Source organism: Neolamprologus brichardi, chromosome 1 (genome assembly GCF_056152115.1).
Source record: "Neolamprologus brichardi isolate AB-2024 chromosome 1, ASM5615211v1, whole genome shotgun sequence".
NCBI classification, from domain to species: domain Eukaryota; kingdom Metazoa; phylum Chordata; class Actinopteri; order Cichliformes; family Cichlidae; genus Neolamprologus; species Neolamprologus brichardi.
The window spans coordinates 43567072-43594886 of NC_142104.1; the positions used below are offsets into that span (position 1 = coordinate 43567072).

A 27815-nucleotide genomic window follows, 5' to 3' on the forward strand; every position below is an offset into this window, starting at 1 on the left:
ATCTAACGCACAGCACACAGTGCAACACTTACACCCTTTTGCTCAGTGAAAATAACAAAGAACACGTTTTACAGTTTAGAGTAAAATGTTGATCATATGTATTTCATTTCTGTAATATTCTGGAAATTTATAATTGAGCTATTTGAGCAATAAAATCACATTTTCTAAACTTTTATATTTTATTATTTAATTTAGTTCCTGCTGTCTTGGAGCAAGTGTAACCACATAATTTGGGGATTAATAAAGTATTCTGATTCAGATTAAATTTAGTCATTTTAACAAGATTAAATCTGACAGCACTACTTTTCAGTGATAGATTTGACTTAATAGAAATATGGAGTAATAAGGACAATACAAGACTTTATAGACTAGACTATTACTTGCTTTCTAAAAATATTATACTGTTAAAAATTTTTCCTTGCCCTAAGTCAGACCTCCTCAAAGTGTGGGGCCCACCCCCTACGGGGGGCGCAGAGCCATTGCAGGAGGGGCGCGGGATGAAAAGGGGGGAAAAAAACGCTTGGATACTGCTAGTACGGGGCGCCCACAGCAGGAGATGAAGCATTGCTGAATATGTTTCCAAACCAACTTCATTCTAAGACAAAGACTAGAAAATATGATGAAGCAAATCTTCCCTTTGGCTTCACCTGCACAAGTGCTGAGGTAGGTCTCCCTGCAGGATTGGTTTTCCTGTCAGGAGCAGCGCTGGGCTGTTCAAATCAAACAGGATCCCACAGCTGTTTATGTTTTTAAACCCATTTTGCACAGAGAGACATTTTTTGAAAAATGTATTGACAGCAATGTTGAATATTATTACACAGGAAAAAAACAACTACATGTAAAATAATCACATTGTGACGCCTCTGCCTTTGTAAATGGAGGGACAGTAACTGTGTGTAAAACCTGCAGACAGTCAGATTAACAGTATTTTGTCTCCATCATTCTGCAATTCATCTCATGTAAACAATAACGTGTCCACAGCGTGACGTGAATAAAGACACATACCTTTGACGTTGCGTGACAAACTCTGTATTCCTCGTCCACACGGAAACGCAAAAAAGGAGTTTTAAAAATCTCAGTTTTCAGTGATTCAAAACATGTGGACGAAACAGCTGCATTTTCAAAAATACCCGTGTAGGTGTGGACGCAGCGTAAAAGAGTTAGTAGTTTATTTTCTTACTACCTGTAATTTATTGCAGATTACTTGTTTTTGCTTAATTGTTTACTAAATGTTTGAGGAGTGAAATAAAACGCAATGGAGCAAAATATGGGCGTGTGTGGTTGGAGGATGTGTTGGTGCGTGAAGGGGGGGGGTAAAACAAGGGGGGCTCAGCAAAAAAAGTTTGGGAACCACTGCTCTAAGTGATCATCAGTCTGTTCATATTGCTGATGTCCTGACCACATTGGTCTGACTAGAGCAACCCTGAGTTCAATTCAGAGCAGAATTCCTCTTACTTTGATAAGTTAGAAAAGTATTATACAAAATTGAATACAGTTACTCATCTGGCCTTTCTAAACTCTTTACAAAACACTCCCAAACCTGAGATGAGGATGAGGATCTATGTGATGTTTCATTATTACCCTAAAGGACAGCTGAAAAATAAAAAATCAATAGGGACAGATGGCTTCTTATCTAAAGTCTTTAAATTATTAGCTCCTGTTTTATTACAACTGTTTAATGGATGCATATCAGTTAGTGCATCACCCTGGAGTATGACTCGAGGATTGACTACTGACAATTAATTCTCAAACCTAAAATAGATTTGCTTTTAATTGACAACTGCATCCCATTTGTTTGTTTAATAATGATCCCATTTCAGCACTTACCTTTGTTTTTACACCATTTACTTAAAAGACATTTAAGCTTTGGGGAGTTTTTTGCAGTGCTGTTTGATTTGATGTGCAACGGGGCATCAGAGAACGCTGTCCGATTGCACCACATCTTTTTCTTCTTGTTGCTCAGCTGCTTTGCTCCCATATCAAATAAAGCAGCATTATTCACCTTGCTGATGACACAACACTGTTTTTAAAAGATAACTCACAGACTTCTTCTGCAATTCGTGTGTTAGAATCCTTCTCTAAAGCTTCTGGTCTTTGTCTTAATCTTTAAAAGCGTGAATTATAAGCAGTTAAAGAGTGAAAAATTCACTTTTCTAGGCATTAATATCGAACATCATGAATCACAGCAATGTTTCAATAACTTCAATCCCATATTAGAAAAAACTTACAAAGATTAAACTCATGACTTCTATGAGATTTGAAATTAAAAGGAAGGATTTTACTATCAAAGGCTGAAGGAATCCTAAGACTAGCATCCATCGCATAATCTCTCATACATGTAAAACTACAGATAAAGCTCTGCTAGATTTTGTATGGACTCATTTTCTGAAACAATCAATCTTGATGACTGATGATGAAATTTCTGGACCACATTTTCTTGATGTTACCACAATAAATTATACTTTCAAAATGAACCGGACAGATAATTAATTAAAGATCTTCCTTATGGATTTTTATTCCACATTATGTATTTTTATAGGTAGACGGCCTTGATTTTCTTTTCCTCTGCAATTACAAAATTAACAAAATGTTATGGCAAATGCAGATGGACCCAGGAAGCAGAACGCACGGAGGCAGAGTTGCGGTGAAGACAGTTTATTTACAGTGAGGGGGGGGGGGGGGGGGGGGGGGTATTTACAAGGACAAAATATATACAACAGTGTATGAATGGGGACGCGGAGCCAGGAAGTGCAGGTGACGGAAACACACACAGGTAGTGCACTCGATCTAAAAAAGGAGAGGGACGAGAATTAGGAGGGTCTTGCCCGATAACCGAGAAAAGCTTAGAGTAAACTTTACCGAGAGTTGGAGAGCTTACTTGGTACTGTTTGATGCCAAAACCTCCAGACGAAAAACAAACCAGTCGAGGCAAAATCCTAGGGAGGAAACAAAACTCCTTACAGTCACCAGAGATAATCCAAGGGCTCCAGCAGGCAGGGGCAGAATTTCAGACGCTCCAAAAAACGCCAATACTCCGACACTAGTCTTCTGTCAGGTAGCTCCTAAAGAACACTTCTGAGGAAAGCATCTGATGAGTCACAGGTGTGCCAGGTTCAGTGACTCACTGCCCCGCCTACCTATACAAAAAGGGAGGCACCAAAAAACACATGCAAACAAAAACACCACATAACCAGAACCCAACTCCTAACACAAAATTCCTCTAAAATGATCATCTTTTCATAAACAGATGCTACTTGCATCTGGTTAATTTATAAACATAAACATGTTTTGCTCTTCTTAACCTTTTCACGCTTGAATTATGACAACCTCAATCAAGATTTTTTTTAATATTCATATTTATGCATGAAAAAAGATTTTTGAACTTCATTTTTTTAAACATGTACTTTTCAAAGAGTTTTTTGCATGTCCAGGTGTACAACGTGATTTTAAGATAAGATAAGATAAGATAACTCTTTATTGTCATTGCACAGTCATATATAGTACAATAGTACAATGAAATTGGAAAACTGTCCTACGTCGGCACTACATATAACACAACACGACACGATATGACACATCACAACGCAACACAAACAACACAACACAGTATAATAACTTAGTAATAAAAAAGAAGAATAAGTGTATTTGTATTGCACACTGTTATTATTGCACATTAATTATTATTGCACCTTGTTATAAATATAAATATTATTATTGTTATTGTTTTAAACATTGTTACCTCCCCCCTAAAAAGGTTCAGGGAGGTAGACAGTCAGGTCAGCTGTTAGCACTGATCAGGGCTGTTGCCCTGTTGTAAAAGCTGTCCTTGAGTCTATTTGTTCGGGACCTCAGCAGCCTGAACCTCCTGCCGGACGGCAGCAGCTTAAACACCCGGTGTCCTGGGTGTGTGCAGTCCCGTAGGATGCTGCGTGCCCTCCTGAGACAGCGAGTGCTGTACAGGTCCTTCAGGGAGGGAAGAGGATGTCCAATGATTTTTTTGGGCCATATTGATGACCCTCTGGAGTGTCTTTCTTTTAATGTGTGGCAGGGTATGGAGTGACACATCAGTGCCCAATGTAGAGGTTTATGTACAAGTGTACCATCAACACTGACACAAATACACGAAAACAGCCTTTGAATAGCTGTAACTGTAGAGACCACTATGTGTGAAAGAGTGTACCTGGCCTGTACCTCTTCCAAACGTCAGCCCCCCTTCCTTGTTTCACTGGTATGGTAATGGTATGATCCAAGTCTACTTGCATGAGATTCACCGCATTGTGTGGATTCTCAGCAGTGCTGAAGATTCGACTCCCACATACAGACACACCATTAATAACTGACATATAAAATTATCTTGCGGGCCGGACATAACAGTGTCAAGGTTTGACACCCCTGATGTAGATCGTAATCCAGGAGGTAGTGGGTGGATGGCTGTGTTGATTTGGCACTATATAAAGAAAATTGACTTTGGTCTGAGCTGTGTCAACATGAAGGATCAGTCTGAGAATACATCTTCAACAAAAGTACGTTTTCAAAATCGCTTTATTCAGTTACTCTGCTTGAGGATACTTCTGTGACATCAGGATGTAATATTATTTCTGTGTGAGTGATTGACCAATCTGTTACTGCTCCTCTCTTTTTCCACTTTCCTTTATTCTGGTCACTTCAGGTAAACTCATTAAGCCTGTTGCTGCTGTCATTTAAAAACCTGCTTTTTTATAGAGCACCTGGCAGTGTTGTGCCAATGTGGTTATCTTTTTACACACTTTGCTACACCCAGAAATGTGCAATTGTGGTTTGTCCACTAGAGGGCACCTGAGAGGCACCATAGTGAGTTGTGGTCTCTTTCTCTTGCCAGCGTCACAGGCCAAACCCTGTTTTATGTGGACTACAAAGTTCCAGCTGCTTGGCCTCAGATATAAACACACAGCATAAAACTGCAAGTGACAGACATTCTCATCATGGAGACAAGTCCTTAACTGTTCGAGAGCAGCTGTGGCTCAGAATACAGAGCCATCTACTAACTGAATGGCCAATCCTCAGCTCCTCAACAGACTGTAAAGCTGCTACACAAGTGCCAGTCCAAACAGACTGGCACTTGTGTAGCCCCTTTCTGCTCAGCACTCACAACACTTCCTACTACAAGTCTGAGAGAGGAGTCAATTCACAAACCTTCTGATAACTACCACTACCACCTCAGCCACAACCTGATCCAGATTCTCCATTTAAAAAAAGGTTTTAAACAATAAATAAATAAATAAATACAATTTTAAAAAGGTCAGAAAGGTAAAATGATATTTTAAATTAGATTGTGGAGATGAAATGCCTTGCTGTAAATTTTAATAACTTTCCTAACTTACATTATTAGTTAACTTAACTTGGAAATAAGGTATAGTTTTTACTAGTTAACGTTAACTGCATGTTAAAAGCAATGACAGCATACTCCCTGCTTTAACATCACTCCAAAACAAACCAAAGGAAACAATGACACCACAGGCCTTCAAGGTGGCTGCAGTTAAACCTTTACTCAAAAAGCCATCTCTAGACCCAGCAGTCTTAGCTAATTATAGGCCAATCTCCAACCTTCCTTTCATATCAAAAATCCTTGAAAGAGTAGTTGTCAAACAGCTAACAGATCATCTGCAGAGGAATGGTTTATTTGAAGAGTTTCAGTCAGGTTTCAGAGTTCATCACAGCACAGAAACAGCTTTAGTGAAGGTTACAAATGATCTTCTTATGGCCTCTGACAGTGGACTCATCTCTGTGCTTGTCCTTCTTGACCTTAGTGCAGCATTCGATACTGTTGACCATAATATCCTATTAGAGCGATTAGAACATGCTGTAGGTATTACAGGTATTGCACTGCAGTGGTTTGTATCATATCTATCTAATAGACTCCAATTTGTGCATGTAAATGGAGAGTCCTCTTCACACACTGAGGTTAATTATGGAGTTCCACAGGGTTCAGTGCTAGGACCAATTCTGTTTACATTATACATGCTTCCCCTAGGCAGCATCATTAGAAGACATAGCATACATTTTCACTGCTATGCAGATGACACCCAGCTCTATCTGTCCATGAAGCCAGATAACACACACCAATTAGTTAAACTGCAGGAATGTCTTAAAGACATAAAGACTTGGATGGCCACTAACTTTCTGCTTCTTAACTCAGATAAAACTGAGGTCATTGTTCTCGGCGCTGAAAAGCTTAGAAATATGGTATCTAACCAGATTCTTACTCTGGATGGCATTACCTTGGCCTCCAGTAACACTGTGAGGAACCTTGGAGTCATTTTTGACCAGGATATGTCCTTCAACGCACATATTAAACAAATATGTAAGACTGCGTTCTTCCATTTGCGCAACATCTCTAAAATTAGAAATATCCTGTCTCAGAGTGACGCTGAAAAACTAGTTCATGCATTTATTACTTCCAGGCTGGACTACTGCAATTCATTATTATCAGGATGTCCAAAAAACTCACTGAAAAGCCTTCAGTTAATCCAAAATGCTGCAGCAAGAGTACTGACAGGGACTAGAAAGAGAGAGCATATTTCTCCTGTTTTGGCTTCCCTTCATTGGCTTCCTGTTAAATCCAGAATTGAATTCAAAATCCTGCTCCTCACATACAAGGTCTTAAATAATCAGGCCCCATCCTATCTTAATGACCTTGTAGTACCATATCACCCTATTAGAGCACTTCGCTCTCGCTCTGCAGGCCTACTTGTTGTTCCTAGAGTATTTAAAAGTAGAATGGGAGGCAGAGCCTTCAGTTTTCAGGCCCCTCTTCTGTGGAACCAGCTTCCAGTTTGGATTCGGGAGACAGACACTATCTCTACTTTTAAGATTAGGCTTAAAACTTTCCTTTTTGCTAAAGCATATAGTTAGGGCTGGACCAGGTGACCCTGAATCCTCCCTTAGTTATGCTGCAATAGATGTAGGCTGCCGGGGGATTCCCATGATGCATTGAGTTTTTCCTTTCCAGTCACCTTTCTCACTCACTATTTGTTAATAGACCTCTCTGTGTTGAATCATATCTGTTATTAACCTCTGTCTCTCTTCCACAGCATGTCTTTTATCCTGTCTTCCTTCTTTCACCCCAACCGGTCGCAGCAGATGGCCGCCCCTCCCTGAGCCTGGTTCTGCCGGAGGTTTCTTCCTGTTAAAAGGGAGTTTTTCCTTCCCACTGTCGCCAAAGTGCTTGCTCATAGGGGGTCATATGATTGTTGGGCTTTTCTCTGTATCTATGAAGCGCCTTGAGGCGACATTTGTTGTGATTTGGCGCTATATAAATAAAATTGAATTGAAATTGAATTGAATGACATCATTTCACCAGTAGGACGAAGCAGTGCGCTAACCTGCCAAAGAGTAGCTGCTTGGGTCTGCGCGTGCCTGGTGTGTATTTAAATTTGCATTTCAGTGTAGTTGACATTAAAGTTATTATTGATGACTGGCTTATAATTGCTGCATGGTTAGACTGTGGCTGGTTAGACATCTGGGGCTAATTTTGGCAGGTAACATTAGCTATCGTTACAGTTTTAACATCCTGACTTCTGCTGACTGCTGACAAGATCTCAAGCACGTTACCATTTATCTGGACTGTTACTGCTTTATCTTTGGACTACCCTACATGTCACGGCCGGGATGGCCGGTGTGTTTGAGGAGCGGACCCAAAACTGACTGTTTAACTCCTCTCTGGAGGGGAGAGGGAGGGGAAACAGGAGGACAAAGGAGGGGGGGACAGCTAAGCTGTAGTGCCTCTTCACTTCACTGTGCAATTACCTTTTGTGCAATACTTTTGTTCATAGTCAACGGTGCAACAGACCTCAATACTTTAAATGTGCAATTCACTTGTATTTTTATTTCGTATATACTTATATAAATATACTTCATATATTTTATTTATATATGTCTCTGTATTTATATATGTGTGTGTGTATATATATAATATTCTGCTCACGTTCTGTAACTTCTGTCGGTGCTGTGCTTTTGGAAACCGAATTTCCCAGAGGAACCTACGCGAGGGATTAATAAAGTTTTAGCTTATCTTATCTTATCTCTTAAAAGCAGACATGGGAGAGTAAACTCAGTATAACAAAAAGGCGAGCCATTTATTTGGCTGAAAAAACATGAACATAAAACAAGGCAAAGCGAGCTGGGGAAAAAAACAAAACTAAAACCTAAACATAGATAAACTAGGATTATCTATGAGAACTGTGACAGGAGAGCATGAACATGAATCTGAAAAGGTGTATGCGGAGCTATGATGTAAAAAAACACAATTTGAAACCTGAAGTGACGTGATACAAGACAAACGGACGACCCAACACTGAACAGAGGAAGACGGAGGACTCAAATACACAGAAGGGTAATAAGGGAAGTAGAAACACCTGGGGAAACACAGCTGACACGAATGAACCTGATGCCTAAACTAAACACACTGAACATGGAACAACAGACTCTTCACAATAAAACAGTAAAAAGAAATGGACATAGACAAGACAACAGGGGCTTGAGAAATAGAACATGGAACACGAAGACGTGAAATACATGGGGAGGAAATGGATAAATGGAACGAGGGCATTGACATAACTGACAGTAAAAAATAGAGGACAAGACAGACGACACAGAGAACAGAAAAGACACATAACCGAGGAGACATAGATGAAACATAACCTAGAAAAGGGGGGCCCAGATAGCAAGGAAACATTGAAACAATGTTGAGTCAATATCAGGCGATGTCATTGAATCAACGTTGAAGTGTGACGTTGACCTAACGCCACACTTGCACCCTTTTTTAATGTTGAAATAACGTCAGGTTTTGATGTTGAATCAATGTTGAAACCTGACATTGATTCGACATTATATTTTCTAATACTGTTGACATTGAAACAATGTCAGATTCTGATATTGAAACACTGTTGAGCTATGGTGTTGATTTTCCACCTCTTTCGCACAGTTGCTTTTTATTAAAACAGTTAAATCATGACTGGAAATCTACCTCTTTATAGGTATTTTAACCAATACTAAACTACTGCATGTTTCCATCAATACTTAAACCACCTAAACACATAATTGTACTTATTCCTCAAATTGGACACCCTTTATAAAAAAAAAACAAATGTCTCACAATGTATCATGTCATTATTAATATCCTAAAATAAGAAAGCATTGCATGTGATGTAACAGAGACAAAAAATAAACAAAAAAAGGTCAATAGGCATGTTTCGTTTGCTAAATACTTTATTAAAAGACAGTTTCCTATTTACATTTATATGTTTCACAGAAGTTTGTAATTTTTACTCCGGGATGGGGATGCATGATGTGCGTCCTGCGCCACCCAAACAATCTGGGGCGTATCGGAGCCATTTCTGCACTGCTTGTGCAAAGACAAACTCGGACATAGAGTTTGCCCCTAACTGCTGCGTCAGGCCATCTAGGAAAAAAATACACACACACATACACAAACAAAAAAAGTGAATTAGAGCACATGAATAAGCTCTTGTTAACTGTCTTCAACAGGGAGAAAGTATGTAAACTCCTAGGCTGATAAACATGAAAGTCACCAGGCGTAAATCTGCAAACAGCCGCATTTGATTCCCAAAGAGCTATGAGCGGAAAAAGTAATGTCCGGGCTCCTCTCTGTTTATGTCTGTTAGTATCTGAGTATAGCAATCTACTTCTAATACTACTCTACAATGCTTAACTGTGTGTAAGTATAAAAGTATAAAACACAGACATGTGATGCTAATTATGAGACATTAGCTTTAAAGATAAAATTCCAAAAACAACGGACCACTTTTGCAAATAGGTAATGTCTTGCAGATATTTAAAGTTTACACATCTATTTCCTCATCTAAAATTTTTTTAAAATTCAGTTTGTGTCACAGAAGCAGTAATATTTTGCAAGTACACACAAGTATGCATACTGAGAAACGGCTAAGATCTGGGCTGTGCGCACACACATACACAAATCAAACTACAGTAAAGGTCAGGGGTTCAGCTATTAGGAACATTTCATTACTCAAACCCAGAGATGGGCATTAACGCGTAGGAACGCTGCGTTACTGCGTTACTAAAACCGTGATTTTTTTGTGAGAACGTCTCATGACAGTGACGTAAGCGAGTGCGACGTTCGTGACAACAGCTGTGTGCAGATCAACAATGGATCATATATCGAGTGCAGAGAGAGTATGAGCGTGCAGCGTTTAAAGCGTGGAAGTACTGACCTTACTTTGAGTTTGATTCCATAAAAAGTGACAAAAACATTAGTGTCCGTTGTGCGTGGGAAGAAAACTTCTTTTTACAGCGAAAAAATCCCTAAACTTCCAAACAAGCACCGAGTAGCTACGACGTAATGGGAAACTCACAGAGAAACTCGCGGATTCTTCCACTGACCGCTGCGGCACACCTGCACCAGGGTAACCCTCCGCCTACTCTACTCCTGCTTTACAGGTGAAAATAGAGCAACAGGACCGCTAGCAGGGGCGATTTTAGCCCATTTTTGGGGGGTGCTTCAGCACCCCAAAAATGAATCAAAGCACCAAAGATTTCTTACGTTTTTTTGACAATATTTGCTGTTTGTGGGACACACTACTAAAAATATAAAAACCATACAGTACGTACTTGAGATGGAACATTTTAACAACAAAAGTATAGATAACCCCTCTCCCCTCCCAAAATGGTTTGTTCCAGCTCGCCTCTCCCCTGCTCTGGCGCCCTTTCTGCCAGAGCGATGGTGTCTGAGACGCAGCGGAGCGGAGGTGGAAGCGCCTGCCTTAAAACAGGACATATTAGCTGCATTTAACCCTAAGTTACTCTTTATATAGTTGGGTAGGAGTCAGACCATGTTTCTTTTTAGCTGAAAAACATTACACCAGGTAACCTGCTGTGTTGAAAACGTGTTTTCCGGCGATGTTTCTACCCTACAATCCGTCCTGCTCTGTAGTAAAATCAGCGATACTTGATCGTCTTGTAGCTCCCATTGAAATGTATACAGCCTATTTAAAATCTAAAATCTGTGTGTGTGTGTGTGTACAGAGAGACAGCCAGGTTCATAATGGATATGAGGAAGTTTTTTCAAAAAAGGAGCCACATTCAGGTAAACGTGTAAGATCAAATGATCCATCAATAAAGGATAATGTTGGATCAGTGTTTCAATATTTATATCCTTTATTAGATGTTCATGTGGTTTGGTTATTTGCCTTTTGGTTGAAAGTAAACTGAGAGAGGACTTTTTTATTAGTGATCTTAATAGTATTGTTTTTAATCTAATTGAATAAAATCTATTTGTGTATGATTGTCCGTCCAAAGAGGGAGAGAGGAAAGAGGAGAACATGAGGAGAAAGTACAAGTTCAGGAAGAACCAGGTAAGAAAACAGACAGGGAACAGTGACAGGCACAACACAAACTGTTAAACTGGCAAAGAGAAAACTTTTTGAAGCTCAAGAGTGAGGCTGGTGCCATCCCAGATATGTTAACATTGTACAATCTTCTGGATAATCAGATCTTCCCCACACTGAAAACTGTTATTCAGGTTGCCCTAACAAACCCAGTTAGCAGCTGTAGCTGTGAGAGGTCTTTTAGTGTCTTGAGTCAGCTCCATACCTGGCTGAGAAGGACCATGGGTCAAAGCAGACTCCAGCACCTGGCTGTGCTGCGAGTCTGCGACAAAGGATAAAAGAAAAGAAAAACTCTGCAGAGCCATATTAGTATCTGCAGTAAAAATCTTTCCATACGTTGTACCAGAGGCCAAGGTGTCTCCATATTTCTAATTTTGTAATAATATTTTGTACATTTCAAGGACTCTTCTATTTTTGGAGTGTATTTTTATGTATCTGTATTGTATTATACAAACACTTTAAAAGTAAATCTCTGTCCAGAAAATGCACTCAGTTTACTTTTTACTCACTGTGAGCATCATTCATTATTCTCCTCAGTAATTAAGGTTAGGATATGTTTTTTATTCCAATCCATTCTTCAGCATTTAAATAACCTTGATCAGATTTGATGGTTTTGTTACAGACTTTTCAAAAAAGTGTTTTGCTTTTCTTTCACAAATGTGGGATTAAATTGTGTTAAAATGTACAAAACAGTGATGTCATGTTTTGTGACGAGGACCCAGGCACAGACAGACTTGATGAATTTAAGAATCTCATGATTTAATAAAGAAATTTGCAGACTTACACAGAGATGGTAAAATTCTGATGACTGATAATGGAGATGAAGACAACAGACGATGAGGACAGGGAGGAACAGAGGGAACTCGGGACAACTGGAGACATTTAAGGATGCAGGGACTGACAGAGACAGGGAAGAAGTCTCATCGTGACGAGTACAGTTTACCTCGCCTGGATGGGCAGCTCTCTGGGTGTGCAGCACCCCCAAAGCTCTGATCCTAGAATCACCTCTGCTACCATGCAACCCAACATAATACACAAATGCACGGCAACGCCTTGAAGTCATTCTGTTGTTTCCAAAGAACTGATGAGAAAGATGTTTGACTTAATCTATGTGTTAGGCAGTAGTTTGTGTAGGAGTCATATGAGTTGTTCCTTTTTTGATTAAGTGGGTTGGTTTAAATGCACTCACTGTATTGGTGCACGGGTGTGGGGCGTGACTCATGGGTGTGTTAGGTGATAAATGTGGTTGCACTCACCTGATGTTGATGAGCAGAAAGGTAGGGTGAGCATGAGGCGAAACCTTCTGTTGAGCGCAGCTTGAATCATTTTGATGCATTTTTGACTGTAACTTGATGGTTTATGTAAACTTATGCACTAAGTTATGCAACAGGCCAATGTTGTAATTTGGCATAGTAAATGGTGCAGTTATTTGTGCAGTCTGTGCATTCGTTTAATGGTTTGAGCCCGTGTGCTGATTTGTATAGTGGACAGTTGTATGTGGAATAAAAGTAGCACATAGTACAGAGGTGTATCTCATGTGTTTACTGTTGCGCGTCATCTGTGTCCTCGTGTTTAGCCTGCCGCGGCCGCTGGCTGGAGGAGCCGCAATAGTTTGGATATAGAGAATGCTGGTGGCATGAATGAAAATCTTTGAAGCTTCGTCCAGCGATGAAACTGAAATCATAATAGGGAGGGATTCTCCTATCAGATGCAAAGATGAATTAACAGCAAAATTACAATATGTAATATGTATTTGTAAAGAAACATTATAGACAGTTTTGAAAGATATAGAAAGATCTGTAAAGATGTCAAGCAGCTTCTAGATGCTTAAAGGAAGCAGTAAGGTCAGTTTCCACTCTGGGCTTTCAGCATTAATAAAGAAACTGCAACAAGGTGAGTGATGTTTGAGGTCTAAAAGAAATCAACACAGAGAAATGTTTACAGTGCTTTTCTACCTGAACATTCAAAGCGCTCTATACAGGTCGCCTCATTCACACCTGTTCATAGAAGCCCTTTTTCTGTGCTTTCTATCTAACATTCACACACATTCATCAGAGTGACTTGGGGTTAATGTCTTGCCAGTTAGCACGCAGTCTGGAGCAGCCAGGGATCGACCCAAAAACCATCTGATTAGTAGATGAGCTGCTCCACCTCCTGAGCCACAGCCGCCCCTTTTAGAGGTAAAGAATCAATTAGAAAGTAAGGACAGTAATTTTTTGAGGTGATTTGATTAAAAAAAATCATTTTTGCTTCTAATTACATAACAAAGGTGTAATTACATCTTCCAACAAATTGATACATTGTCATAAACGTATCATTTATCTACTAAAAATACACAGGAGCTGGCGTCATGTTGTGGAAGCTGCCATCTTGCCCCACCATCATCCACTGGCTGAGATGGGCATCGCTGCTCCGCCTTTTCATGTTTTATGTAAGTGGATTTATACATTACTTTGAATTTAACCTCCTAAGACCCAAACTCTTCCACAGCATGCATTTTTAATTTGTCTTTGATATTTGGGCTGATTGGGTCCAATGAATGTAAAAACAAAGAATTACCAGATTTTTTTTTTTACCTTATTTTTGTTTTTATTAAAAATCGAAGCCACATGTGAGGATATTCATTTAAAATTTTGATAGAACTGTAGCAGTATAATGTCCCCGTAAGTCGATATCAGGCCCTTGTAGAGCAAAATTGAGTATTTTGGTCTAAATAACCCAAACTGCGATGTCCACATATGTGGACGGCAGGTCCGTGGAGGTTAAAGATGTCAAATAGCTCTTTCACACTACATATGACCGTTTCACATTTGTACATGTATATTTTGGTGATCTCTTTCTCAGTATGTTTTTCTTCTTATGGAAATAAGCTAAGATTAAACCGGTTAATGTTAGGCTCCTGTGTCCTAAAAAAATCACACCTTTCCCCTGATAAACAAATTGATTGGATTCTCACATTGTGTGGGAATTGATTATCAATGACAACTTTGATGAGCCACTTCAAAGAAAGTTTCACAGCAGCAAAAGTCCAGATGTGGAAACAGAAGGTTTCCACATTAAAATATCGATATTTTAATCATTTTGGGTAAAATTGTAGTTTTTCATAAACAGGAACACAGTGGAAAGAAACGATCATTCGGATTGTCTACATTGGAAAGAACTACTCCCTCTCCCGCCTTTTATAGTCATGTGTGAAATACGGCTGTATAAATGTGTGGCAGCCTCTGGCGTGCGCACTCACAACAATGGCTGAGCGTAACTGGAGTCATGTGTGCACGTGTTTTACATCCACAAACAGCCGAGACGTGGTTTGCGATACATGTGGCAAGAAAGTGAGGTGTTGTGGCAACACCGCTAACCTCGTCAAACACCTCAGAGTAAATCATATCACAGAATATGACGAGCTTATGTTGAGGCGAACTGAAGAGGAGGAGAAGGAGAGGTGCTGCTAGGGCGAGACATGTAAATGACCTTTAAATTTGGTAAATATGTTGTTACAGGCTTGGCCCTTTAAGGGTGAAGCCTGATGGGAAATGTATTTTGGAATGTGTGTAGCGGGACTGCCGTGTGTGGGTGTGTGGAGAGAGAGCGGAGAAGAAGAAAAAGTAACGGTTAGCTACAGAAGAGACGGAAAGGAAATAAATTAAAGGAATATAATAACTCCCTCGACAGCCAGAGTTGTGTCGGCGATGCTCGCTGTGAGTAGACTGTTTCAGCCCACTGTACGCGGTGTTCGTGCCTTGGAGAAGAAATAAAGTTCGGTGAAGCAGTTTCCTACGCTTCCTTCAATCTTTTTGCTAGCGGAGTTGACCTGTATAGTAAGCTGTTGCCGGCTACGAGCCAGTTACGGAACTTTCAAGTAACTGCCAGAGGTTTCCTTACTACGGTTCGGGACCGCGGATCTGGCGCGGTAACAATTTTTACGTTTGTTTGAAAGGCACTTCGGTTTTATTTTGAAATCCGTGCTTTTATTTTGAAACAGGAAACTGGCGCAAAACCGTTAAAGGGCTGTTAGTAATGTTTCTTTTAGGATATGGTAAATAATGTGCCTTAAAGTGAAAAATATGTACGTTTCTTTTGCCAATTAGTACCTGGCTGACAGTGGCACAAGGTTTGTTAATGTTTCCTTTAACGGAATAAGTTACATGCAATCAAAATGTCGTTTAATAGAGTTTATGTTGTTAACCTTGACCTTTATGTGTAGTTGTAAGTTAGTGAGGTGATATAATGAATTGAGTGATGTAAATTTGATGTATATGCTATATGTGAGCAGGAGAAATTTGTTTCCTTTGATGTTATGGTATTAATATTGCTGGTTTTGTTTTGCTCCTAGCTCTTACGGTGTCTTCACTGAATGTTTCAATAAAAACCTTTCCAATAAAACCTCTGTGAAGCATCAGTATAAGAGACCATCATTCAGCCAGGGATGCTACAAGACAGATGTCTCTCACGGAGTCCTTTAGTGCTGCAGGCAGGCAACATGTTCAAATAGCACAGCTTCAGTTGTTTTATTTCTATATGATGAACTCTGCATTATTAAGTGATAAGAACAAGTAATCTGATGTCCTGTAATGATTATGACGCTATAATTTGAGATACAATAAAAAAGTAAAGTTTTCGTACAAAGTATCGGATCAGTATCGTCGACACAACCCTGAATTTTACTTGGTATCGGATCGGAAAGGAAACCAGTGGTATCGCACATCACTAGTGATCAAACGTCAGGCCAAGCTGGAACTACTTCCTGTCTTCTGTAACTTCTACAACACTGTCCAATAGAGACACATGAATGAAATGCAGTGTCATTAAAAACACTGATGATCTTTATTTAAAAATGTAATATATTTACATCTGAATAAACTTTTAGGCATTACGCTGACGGACGGATGGATGGACAATGAATGCTTTCTCATCCTTCTTGTCATGCACCATGGAAGTGTCTGAGGGGCTTTTCCACTTGGAATCGGGATTCTGTGTCCACACTTCAGAGGTGGAGTTTCCAGCATCTCACCTGGGCCTCATCTGCAAACAATCAGCAGGAGGGCTTCTTAAACCAGCGCTGCCTGCTACTCCTCGCCAGTTTGTTCTGCCATCTCCAGTGGTAACTAGGCTTCACCTCTGCTCCAGTTCTGGCTTGCTGCTTCCCTGTGTTTAACCTTGTTTTCCCTGTGTTTAGATCTCCTCTGCCAACATGCTCATCCTACCCTCAAACTCCCTTACCCGTCCAGCACTATTCATTTAAGATGTGATGGAATCAAAGTAATTATTTTCAATCAAATGCTGCAAAGGAATATTTTCATGTGACACAGCGTAAATCTTTCAACTTCAACTTCTTCTCCCTCTGTTGCAGAATTCCCGTTGGATTGTTCCCATCAGGAGCCAGGTGTTCAGTCTCTCGATAGCTTTTCCTCTGGTTCCTGCTCTCTGCTGACACTCCTAGCTCGAGCCACGTTCTCCATTCCCTCTCTTTAAACAAAGTCTCATAAATAGTTTAACTATGTGCATTGAATCTGCTAGTCTAAGCTTTCTATGGAGGGAAGAAATCATCACAGTGACATCTATTCAATTTTTAATTCAATTTTAATAATAATAATAATAATGATGGATTGCATTTATATAGCGCTTTTCGGGACCCCTCAAAGCGCTTTAAAATTTTATTTATAGAGCGCCAAATGACAGCAACAGTCACCTCAAGGCGCTTTATATTGTAAGGTATACTTACAAAGAAAACCCCAACAATCATATGACCCCCTATGAGCAAGCACTTTGGCGACAGTGGGAAGGAAAAACTCCCTTTTAACAGGAAGAAACCTCCGGCAGAACCAGGCTCAGGGAGGGGCGGCCATCTGCTGCGACCGGTTGGGGAGGGGCAAGGAAAACAGGATAAAGACATGCTGTGGAAGAGAGACAGAGGTTAATAACAAGTACCATTCAGTGCAGAGAGGTCTATTAAACATAGTGGGTGAAGAAGAAGCACCCAGTGCATCATGGGAATCCCCCCGGCAGCCTAATGCTGGGCATACACTGTGCGATTTTTGGCCCATTTTGAGCCGATTTTTCAGTCGTACGACCGTTTTGGGCATCGTCCCGAGTTTGGCCTTGATCGTGTGTCGTGCATCGTCTACATGGGGTAACGAGAAGCGATTAACGCCTCACGACCAGCTCCCGATCATCAATTGTTTGCTCGTAAGAAAATCAAACCTGTTTGAAATCCTGTCGGTCGTCCTGAGGGTGTCACCGCAGCGTCTCACACTGCGCACGCGCAAACGCAGAAATGAGAGTGAAAAGACGGAGTAGAACGGCGGTGCGGCGTGTGATCTGGACACAAGCCACGGCACAAACTTCTCACCCCTGCGAGTCAATCAGTTTGAGCAGGAGCTGAATAACGCGACTGAAAAAAATCGCAGCACAGTGTATGCCCAGCTTATTGCAGCATGGAGGATTCAGGGTCACCTGAGTAGGCCATCAGCCTACTAAAAGGATACTGAAGAAACCCGTCGAAATAGTCTTAGTCTTCATCACTGCTGCTGGTGGACTCATTTGAACACCTCCGAAATTTGCACACAGGCAAGTATTCCTCTTCTTCCTCAAAATCCTCTCGGGAATGCTTCCTCGAGCCTCCAGCTTCATGGTTGTCTAGCTCTTCGTGCGCATCTTCAAAAAGTTCATCACTGCTGCTCTCAGAGTGGTCGTACACAGCTGAGCTGGTCCCCGAATCAGAGTGTGCAAGCCTGGATTGTTTGCTATTACGACCTTCTTCATCAACATCTTCCTCTCTGGACCTTTTTGTGGATCCACCAGGCTGTGGTTCTTCTTCTGTTACCTGCTGATTGATGTCCTCATCGGCAATATTACCAGCATGAGGACATCCCACGCTATCAGTGTCAGAAGCAGAGAAGAATTCAGAGTCATCATCAGAAAACTCCTCGCTCCATCTGATTCTTTTGTTTGGTTCCACGTCTTCTTCATCCATCTCTCTAGACCTCCTCCTGGAAACACCTGGCTGAGGGTCCTCTTCTGGGATGTACTGGTGAACATCCTCACAGTCTTCAAATGCCTCATCAGAATCCTCATTTTCAATGCCACCAACAACAACAGCATTGTGATCCTCATGCTGTTCATTGTTGTCAGCATTGGCATTATTGTCCCTCACATTAATATTTTGAATGTTGACATTGTTGTCAACATTGGCATTATTGTCCCTCACATTAATATTTCGATTGTTGACATTGTAATCGTCATCGTAAAGGTAATCGTCATATTGATTCAATACTGAAGCTACTAGCGCATCCAGCCTCCGACCAATATCACGGAGAGCAAGATAAAGATTGACCACGTAGCCCCGGAGTCCACCAATATCTTCGTTAGCTGGTTGGTTAGCTGGTCCATTAACTGGTTCATTAGCTGGTTGGTTAGCTGGTTCATTAGCATGTTCCCGATCTCCACCTGAAAACCTTTGTGGGGTAACCTGCCGGTCTGCAAGATCATTTAATCTTTTAATTAGCATTCATAACTATCTGCTGAAAATCTGTTTTTCATCAATTTCAAGACTGAGCACATGTGCTTACCATTACGGTAATTTTGGAATCCATCTCCTATTCCACTCATTTTGACTACAAGGAACACAAAACAACAATGATCAGTAAACCTCAACTCAGAATGTTCAGAGGATTTGCTTTTTTTGTGATGACTTCAGGCTGCGTCCGAACGTACACGGCTATGTTTGAAAACGCACGTTTTCCTTTTTCGTTTAAAAAAAAAAATCCAGTCCACATGTGCAGTTTTGAGAAAATATCTCCTTCCACATGTAAACGCTAAAAACAAAGTGAAACGCTGTCAAGAACACGCCAAATCTTAACCGTGTAGAAATGTTGGCCAATCAGAAGTCTAGAAGCCTGGGTGGGAAAACCTCACAAAACCTTACGTACTTCTGAAAAGTTTTTGTCTTTTTCTGGAAAAGCAGCTAATTTTGTGTTACTTTCACGTGCCTTCATCGTTTCAAATGTTAATAACTAAAGACAGCTTTTTGGCTGGAACAGACTCACAACTTTGGAATGGACAAAATGCATACAGCATACATAAATGTCATTTTTTAAATTACATTTATTCCAAACCGACTGTTTTGAATGTAGAAGCCACGTCTGATGCCTCTGTGTTTCTAAATGGAGGCGCAGTAACTGTGTGTGTATATGTCAGCGTGTAAAACCTGCAGATACTAAGATTAACAGACACAGTATGTTGTCTACATCCGCCATTGTAGAAATTGATGTCATGTAAACACTAACGTGGCCACAGCGTGGCGTCAACAGCGGCGCACACTTTTGACATTGCCTGAGTAAATGTCCGTTTTCCTCGTCCACACCTAAACACAAAAACGTAGTTTTCAAAAATCTCCACCCTGGCAGGAGTTTTTAAAAATCTCACCTTTCAGTGACTCAATCTGCTGTTTAGGTGTGGACGAAAGGCCCAAATGCAGAGACAAAGCTGCGCTTTCAAAAACAGCCGTGTACATGTGGACGCAGCCTCAGTTTCTCAGAAATTCTAATAGTTTGTTTGAGAACAAAATTCTTCTCTATTTTCCTAAATGAACAAAACAATCTCAGAAATAATCGTGTTAAAAAGAGCTTCTGTTACTCAGATATGATTAAGAACATTTTCTCATTTATGTATAATTTGTCAAATATTACATCAGTTAAGTCTTCATTTGTTTTCCTGAATAATAGATCCACATCATCCTCTCTATGATGGAAAATATAGTCTAGTCTTGCACAATGTAAAGTACATAAATACTGTCCTGGCAGGCAGGAAAATCAGGCTTTATATATTTAAGTAAATGATCTTAAGTTTAGAAACTGAAATTTGAGCTTACTTTAGTTCTTGGTAAATTACAGAGCAGTTAATCCTCAGGGAAACGTCGAAATGTCACTAAATAGTGGTCTGCTTTCATACGGCTGCAGTGTCTCTTCAGTTTTGTGTTCATATGCTGATGTTTTCATTCAAAACATGCTTAAATGCTGTGATGTCACTTTAGCAGCAAAGACTGTGGAATGTGCAGAGATTCTTTTTACATCAAGTTCTTTGCTCAGAGTTTGATATCTTTTAAATGGAGACAAAAAAAACAGACAGAAGTGAATCTAAAAGACTAAAGCAGTCAATGTGTTATTATTTTTATTTATTCTAATAGTTCCTGTAAAGTTCTACTCTAAGAGATTCATCTTGGCCTTCATGCAGGATTAAAGCTCAATAACACACAAAATATAAACCATTTCTTTATGGTTGTTAGGCAAAGTTATTTATATTAACATATATGTGTTAACATATATCCACTAATATGGTCTCATTCTTGCTCTGCTCCCTCATTTTTCCCTGGAGGCATCGCTATGGCAACTTAATATTTAACATGTCTTTGTTATCAACTTTATTTGTACAAATCTGTGATGTTGATGTGCACAGCGTGGGCTTTAGACCTCGGAGGGTTAATCAACAAATAAATTTCTGTTCCTGACGGTGCAGATTTCTGACAGTTTGTGTACTTTAAGCATTTAACAATTTGATTGTTTTCTAATAAAAACTGTGAAACTCAAGTTAGACCTGTGTTTGTAAATGAAATAAATTATAAGATTCGTAAATTCATCAAGTCTGTCTGTGCCTGGGTCCTCGTCACAAAACATGACATCACTGTTTTGTGCATTTTAACACAATTTAATCCCACATTTGTGAAAGAAAAGCAAAACACTTTTTTGTAAAGTCTGTAACAAAACCATCAAATCTGATCAAGGTTATTTAAATGCTGAAGAATGGATTGGAATAAAAAACATATCCTAACCTTAATTACTGAGGAGAATAATGAATGATGCTCACAGTGAGTAAAAAGTAAACTGAGTGCATTTTTTGGACAGAGATTCACTTTTAAAGTGTTTGTATAATACAATACAGATACATAAAAAATACACTCCAAAAATAGAAGAGTCCTTGAAATGTACAAAATATTATTAAAAAATTAGAAAAATGGAGACACCTTGGCCTCTGGTACAACGTATGAAAAGATGTTTACTGCAGATACTAATATGGCTCTGCAGAGTTTTTCTTTTCTTTTATCGTATGTCGCAGACTCGCAGCACAGCCTGGTGCTGGAGTCTGCTTTGACCCATGGTCCTTCTCAGCCAGGTATGGAGCTGACTCAAGACACTATGGCTACGTTCACACTGCAGGCGAAAGCGCATCAAATCCAATTTTTTTGACCCTATGCGACCCATATCCGATCATGGTGTGACAGTGTGAACGGGACAAATCCGATATTTTCAAATCCGATCTGGGTCACTTTCGTATGTGGTACTGAATCCGATACATATCTGATGTTTTAGGAAGCGACTGCTGTTTGATGGTCAAGTCGTATTAAATCCGTCTTTTACGTCACCGACACAAGACAGACGCTGATTATCAGCGCCCGATAAGACATCGCGAACGCTTCCTGACCATCCAGTGAAACTGTTGGGAAGACAACGTTGGAGAAACGTGAACATTTTATTTGTACTGTATAATCTGCAGATTCTGACAGAAATCTGCAACTATCCTTTGAAGCAGCGCTCCTCTAAAACAGCAATAAGGATCATTATTAGGTTATTTACATTATTATGTAAATAACAAAATAACTTGAAGCAAAAATTGGGAAACGTAAAGTCCGAAGTCTTTATATTAAGGTCATCAGTCAAACAATACTGTTGCTCTGGGTCTAAACAGAGCGCGTTATGTGTGACGTCTTCTTTTGCGCATGCGGCCGCTTTGAGCGTTCACACTAGAGCGCGTTTGCTGTCACATTTTATTTGTAGTGTGAACGAGCAAAAAAATCGGATTTGATCAAAAAATCAGAATTGAGCATCAAGACCTGCAGAGTGAACGTAGCCTAAAAGACCTCTCACAGCTACAGCTGCTAACTGGGTTTGTTAGGGCAACCTGAATAACAGTTTTCAGTGTGGGGAAGATCTGATTATCCAGAAGATTGTACAATGTTAACATATCTGGGATGGCACCAGCCTCACTCTTGAGCTTCAAAAAGTTTTTTCTTTTCCAGTTTAACAGTTTGTGTTGTGCCTGTCACTGTTCCCTGTCTGTTTTCTTACCTGGTTCTTCCTGAACTTGTACTTTCTCCTCATGTTCTCCTCTTTCCTCTCTCCCTCTTTGGACGGACAATCATACACAAATAGATTGTATTCAATTAGATTAAAAACAATACTATTAAGATCACTAATAAAAAAGTCCTCTCTCAGTTTACTTTCAACCAAAAGGCAAATAACCAAACCACATGAACATCTAATAAAGGATATAAATATTGAAACACTGATCCAACATTATCCTTTATTGATGGATCATTTGATCTTACACGTTTACCTGAATGTGGCTCCTTTTTTGAAAAAACTTCCTCATATCCATTATGAACCTGGCTGTCTCTCTGTACACACACACACACACACACAGATTTTAGATTTTAAATAGGCTGTATACATTTCAATGGGAGCTACAAGACGATCAAGTATCGCTGATTTTACTACAGAGCAGGACGGATTGTAGGGTAGAAACATCGCCGGAAAACACGTTTTCAACACAGCAGGTTACCTGGTGTAATGTTTTTCAGCTAAAAAGAAACATGGCCTGACTCCTACCCAACTATATAAAGAGTAACTTAGGGTTAAATGCAGCTAATATGTCCTGTTTTAAGGCAGGCGCTTCCACCTCCGCTCCGCTGCGTCTCAGACAACATCGCTCTGGCAGAAAGGGCGCCAGAGCAGGGGAGAGGCGAGCTGGAACAAACCATTTTGGGAGGGGAGAGGGGTTATCTATACTTTTGTTGTTAAAATGTTCCATCTCAAGTACGTACTGTATGGTTTTTATATTTTTAGTAGTGTGTCCCACAAACAGCAAATATTGTCAAAAAAAGTAAGAAATCTTTGGGGGTGCTTTGATTCATTTTGGGGTGCTGAAGAAAACCCTACAACCCGTCCTGCTCTGTAGTAGAATCAGCGACATTTGACCGTCCTGTTGCTCCCGTTGAATTTTATATAGCATATTTAAAATGTAAAACTTAAAATTGTCCGTAGCCTGCGGACAAATGTACATCTTTTATTAGATGAACACGTGGTTTGGTTATTTTCCTTGTGGTGAAAACACACAGAGAGGACTTTTTATTAGTGATCTTAACAGTACTTTTTTTTCATATTAATGTCATTTGTTCATCTAATTGAATATAATCTATTTGTGTATGATTGTCAGTCCAAAGAGGGAGAGAGGAAAGAGGAGAACATGAGGAGAAAGTACAAGTTCAGGAAGAGCCAGGTAAGAAAACAGACGTCTGTTTTCAACTCTCTCAAGCAATTAAATGGTTTCTGTTGTGCCTGTCACTGTTCCCTGTACAGGAAACAGTGAAACAGAGAGAGTTGACTACCAAAAAGTGATAGACAGATGTGCCAGTCAAGGTGAGGCGACGTAGGTTAAAATAAAATAAAAAATCTACAGAGCCATAGTAGTATCTGCAGTAAAGATCTTTTCATACATTGTACCGTAGGCAAAGTTGCAAAACAGTGATGTCATGTATCCTGACGAGGACCCAGGCACAGAGAGACGTGATGAATTTAAGAATCTTATGATTTAATAAAGAAATTTGCAGACTTGCACAGAGATGGGGCGAGGACAACAGACGATGAGGACAGGGAGGAACAGGGGTTTAAATGCACCGAGGAGACAGACAGAGGACAACTGGAGACATGTAGGGATGCAGGGACTGCAGAGACAGAGAAGACGTCTCATCGTGAAGAGTAAAGTTGATCTTGCCTGGTTGAGCAGCTCTCTGGGGGCTCAGCACCCCCAAAGCTCTGATCCTAGAATCGCCCCTGACCGCTAGTCTTTGACTTTATTTATTTTCTGCTGTGTTTCACTTGCATCTGTTTGAAAGACTGAGTGTAAACACACACAAAAAAAATTATGTGCTGGAATGTGCAGAAAATAGGTTTAAATGTTAAACTAATTTCTTCCAGTCAGAGAATGTTGCAGATAATTAAAATGTTTGCTTGATGCATAAAGTTAAAAGATTAAAACTAATAAAACAAGTTTTAAAAAGAGACTTTTCCATTTGATTACATTTTGTATGATGATTATGCAGAAAAAGTAGAATTGGGCTGAAAGATCTATCACTTTATCACCTATTCAGGTTGTAAATCATGTTTTTAAAAAGTAACTAAGTAATTAATTACTTTTGAAAATAAGTAATCAGTAAAGTAATGGGATTACTTTTTGGGGAAGTAATCAGTAATCAGTTACTGATTACTTTTTTCAAGTAACTTGACCAACACTGCTCAAACCGCATTTTGTATTCATCAAATTAAACAGACTTTGATTATATTTTAGATTAGGAGTTTTATTCACATAGCACCAAATCACAACAGCAATTGCCTCAAGGTGCTAAGTGCAGCATGTTGAAGTTAGCTGTTTGGGGTGGTTTGGGCATCTTCAAATAAGCAAATAGGAAATGATAAATGGGTATTCTAAATATTATATTACTTTGTATTTTGTAGATATTTAAAATACCATGGCGAGAGGTTTGCAATCTCAGCATGCTTTTTATTGCTCCTGTTTTTGCACATATGTTTCCACACTTTGGAGAAGTACTCAAAACACCAAACAGACTTTTGCAATTGTGTTCCTCTGATTTAAGCAGGCAGAGGTTGTGCAGTGATCACTGCTGTAGCACAAACAGAAGGACATGGTAATTCTAATATTGTGTCTGTTGCTGTTCATTAAATTTGTGTTATAGGAAGTCAATCTGGTTGAAGGAAAAAAAACTATTGCCTTCATTGTTTTTTTAGTGGGTGCTATAGCATTAAATGTTATTAAATATTGAGAAACAAAAGTCTTTTAACCATAAAAGCCATTTGCAGACTCTGGTCTGTCACAGAAATTGGGAGAAAACAGTAGAAAGGCCAGCAAGTGTTTTGCTGAATGTCTCTGTCAGTATCATTTTAATCAGGGCCTCCACAGTCTCGTGCCGTGGGTGGAGGTGTAGTCCATAATGAATATTAGCTTGGCTAACATCCTCCTCTCACCCACCTCCTCGGGGGTCCAGGGGACAGAGCTGGCCTTCTTCACCCATCTATTGACTCTTTTAATGACCGTGAGGTCTTGTATTTCGAAAACGTCTCTGTTTAGTCATAGAGTCCAAGGATTGTCACACACCAACCACCTACAGTGTTTTGGTGTGGCACTCTATGACAAATACTACAGATGAAAATAGGATACTTGGCATACCTAATGCTAAAACCAGTCAGCTAACCTACTTAGAAAACACCTTGTTTAAATCTCTGTGGACTTAGTGAAGGAGATGTATATGCATAGAGTTTAAACTGCATTTTCACAGTGTTTAAACTTCAGCTGGAGTCAAAGAATGCAATCCTGCTGTTATCAGTTAATAGGGCCAAACTGAATGGGGGATTTGGAGTTAGATAGCCTTTGTATTATTTTAGTTAGCATCTTTTTTTAACCCTTGTTTTGTGCTAGCCACTATGAGATTATGTGTCCTTAACTAGGGATATTTATTCATGTACTGCATCACAGTATCACATGGGCCATCTGCCATAACCGATTGGGGTGAGCAGAGGAAGACAGAAGAAAAAAGAGAGAAGAGAACCAGAGAGTGATAAAAACTAATGACTGAATGGAGCAAGGTCTTTGATCTTGTGTAAACCGGACGCAATGCAATTCTGCCCACAATTTGGAGAAGTAGAGTAAACACAAAACTGGCTTTTGCAACTTTAGCCCTCAGATGTTCAACTACACCGAGGTTGTGAAAATGTGCAATCTATAAAATGATCAAATGAAAACAATAAATTGTTTTTTAGTGATTAAACTTTATTAGTCGCAGCATTAACTACAGTTGGAGTCAAAGCCAGAAATGCAATCCTGCTGTTATCAGTTAGCTATTAGGGCCAAACTAAGTGCCATTGAGGGATTTTAAGTTAGATAGTGTTTCTTTGTATTGTTTTTGATGGGTTTAGATTTTATTATTGTCATTTGCATTAGGAAATATTTAACCATATATGTTTAGAGATTTATAATCAATTGTGTAGTGATAGGATGTGTGATCTTTAGCAGGCTGCAAAGGCTTGGTGTGGATTCCAGAGTGTTCTGGAATCCACACCTACATCCTGGGAGCATGGGAAGAGGTCGTACCTTGTTTTATTGTTTTATGGTAGGATAAACGTGGCTATATCTGTTTTAGTCTAAGTGCCTTTTGTTTACATGAACTGCTGGACTTTCCAGACCAGTAGGTTTAGGGAAGTCATTTATGGGGTCATACTCTGACCCCCCCCCCCCACACACACACACACACACACACACACACACACAGTATTCTTTGTTCACATGTTTACCTATGTAAGATGTTATATGTTAATGACCCTATGCATATTCATGTAACCACAATAAAAGGAGTGCTATGGGGAACCTGGCTGAGAGTCTGACGGAGGTCAAGTGGTGGAACGACACTTGGCTCCAGGCAGGTCTCCCTCATGCATGAGTAACATGAAGAACTTTGGTGACTTGTGTCTTGCTTTTTGCTGTGTAGCAAGTTGTCCTTAACGTTCCAGCGAATAGGTTTATGCTACAAACCCATCAGTTTTAGTTGCCACAACACTTTTTTTGTTTATCCCTCTCTTCTGGGCTAGCAGGTGTAAGTTCATATATCATATCAAATTTATTTGTATAGCACATTTAAAGACCAAAGTACATCCATCCAAAATGCTGCAGCAAGAGTCCTGACAGGGACTAGAAAGAGAGCAGATTTCTCCTGTTTTGGCTTCCTGTTAAATCCAGAATTCAAAATCCTGCTCCTCACATACAAGGTCTTAAATAATCAGGCCCCATCTTATCTTAATGACCTTGTAGTACCATATCACCCTATTAGAGCACTTCGCTCTCACTCTGCAGGCCTACTTGTTGTTCCTAGAGTATTTAAAAGTAGAATGGGAGGCAGAGCCTTCAGTTTTCAGGCCCCTCTTCTGTGGAACCAGCTTCCAGTTTGGATTCGGGAGACAGACACTATCTCTACTTTTAAGATTAGGCTTCAAACTTTCCTTTTTGCTAAAGCATATAGTTAGGGCTGGACCAGGTGACCCTGAATCCTCCCTTAGTTATGCTGCAATAGATGTAGGCTGCCGGGGATTCCCATGATGCATTGAGTTTTTCCTTTCCAGTCACCTTTCTCACTCACTATGTGTTAACAGACCTCTCTGCATTGAATCGTATCTGTTATTAACCTCTGTCTCTCTTCCACAGCATGTCTTTATCCTGTCTTCCTTCTCTCACCCCAACCAATCACAGCAGATGGCCCCGCCCCTCCCTGAGCCTGGTTCTGCTGGAGGTTTC

At 39.9% G+C, this 27815-nt stretch overlaps 1 protein-coding gene and 1 long non-coding RNA gene across 6 annotated transcripts; one reads left to right on the forward strand and one right to left on the reverse strand.

Moving 5' to 3' along the window:
* Window positions 1-11287: 11287 nt before the first annotated feature.
* LOC148106523 (uncharacterized) lies at window positions 11288-16903 on the forward strand. Of its 4 annotated transcripts, none has more exons than XR_015719219.1 (6): window positions 11288-11372; window positions 13488-13604; window positions 13745-13836; window positions 16273-16506; window positions 16582-16664; window positions 16756-16903. It is a non-coding gene; the product is annotated as an uncharacterized LOC148106523 (long non-coding RNA). The 4 variants fall into 4 exon arrangements; XR_015719217.1 differs by having other exon boundaries at window positions 13488-13585; XR_015719218.1 differs by lacking the exons at window positions 11288-11372; window positions 13488-13604; window positions 13745-13836 and adding an exon at window positions 14942-15103.
* A 63-nt stretch (window positions 16904-16966) lies between these two features.
* On the reverse strand, window positions 16967-22581 carry LOC148106524 (uncharacterized). 2 transcript variants are annotated; one of them, XM_087842904.1, is made up of 3 exons: window positions 22526-22581; window positions 18974-19018; window positions 16967-18881 (listed from the first exon to the last, which is right to left on the reverse strand). In XM_087842904.1, the coding sequence occupies exons 2-3, from the start codon at window positions 19011-19013 to the stop codon at window positions 17914-17916; spliced, it is 1008 nt and encodes a 335-aa protein (XP_087699030.1). In that variant the 5' UTR covers window positions 19014-19018; window positions 22526-22581; the 3' UTR covers window positions 16967-17913. The 2 variants fall into 2 exon arrangements, with proteins under 2 accessions (XP_087699030.1, XP_087699037.1); XM_087842911.1 differs by lacking the exon at window positions 22526-22581 and adding an exon at window positions 20275-20659.
* Window positions 22582-27815: the final 5234 nt, after the last annotated feature.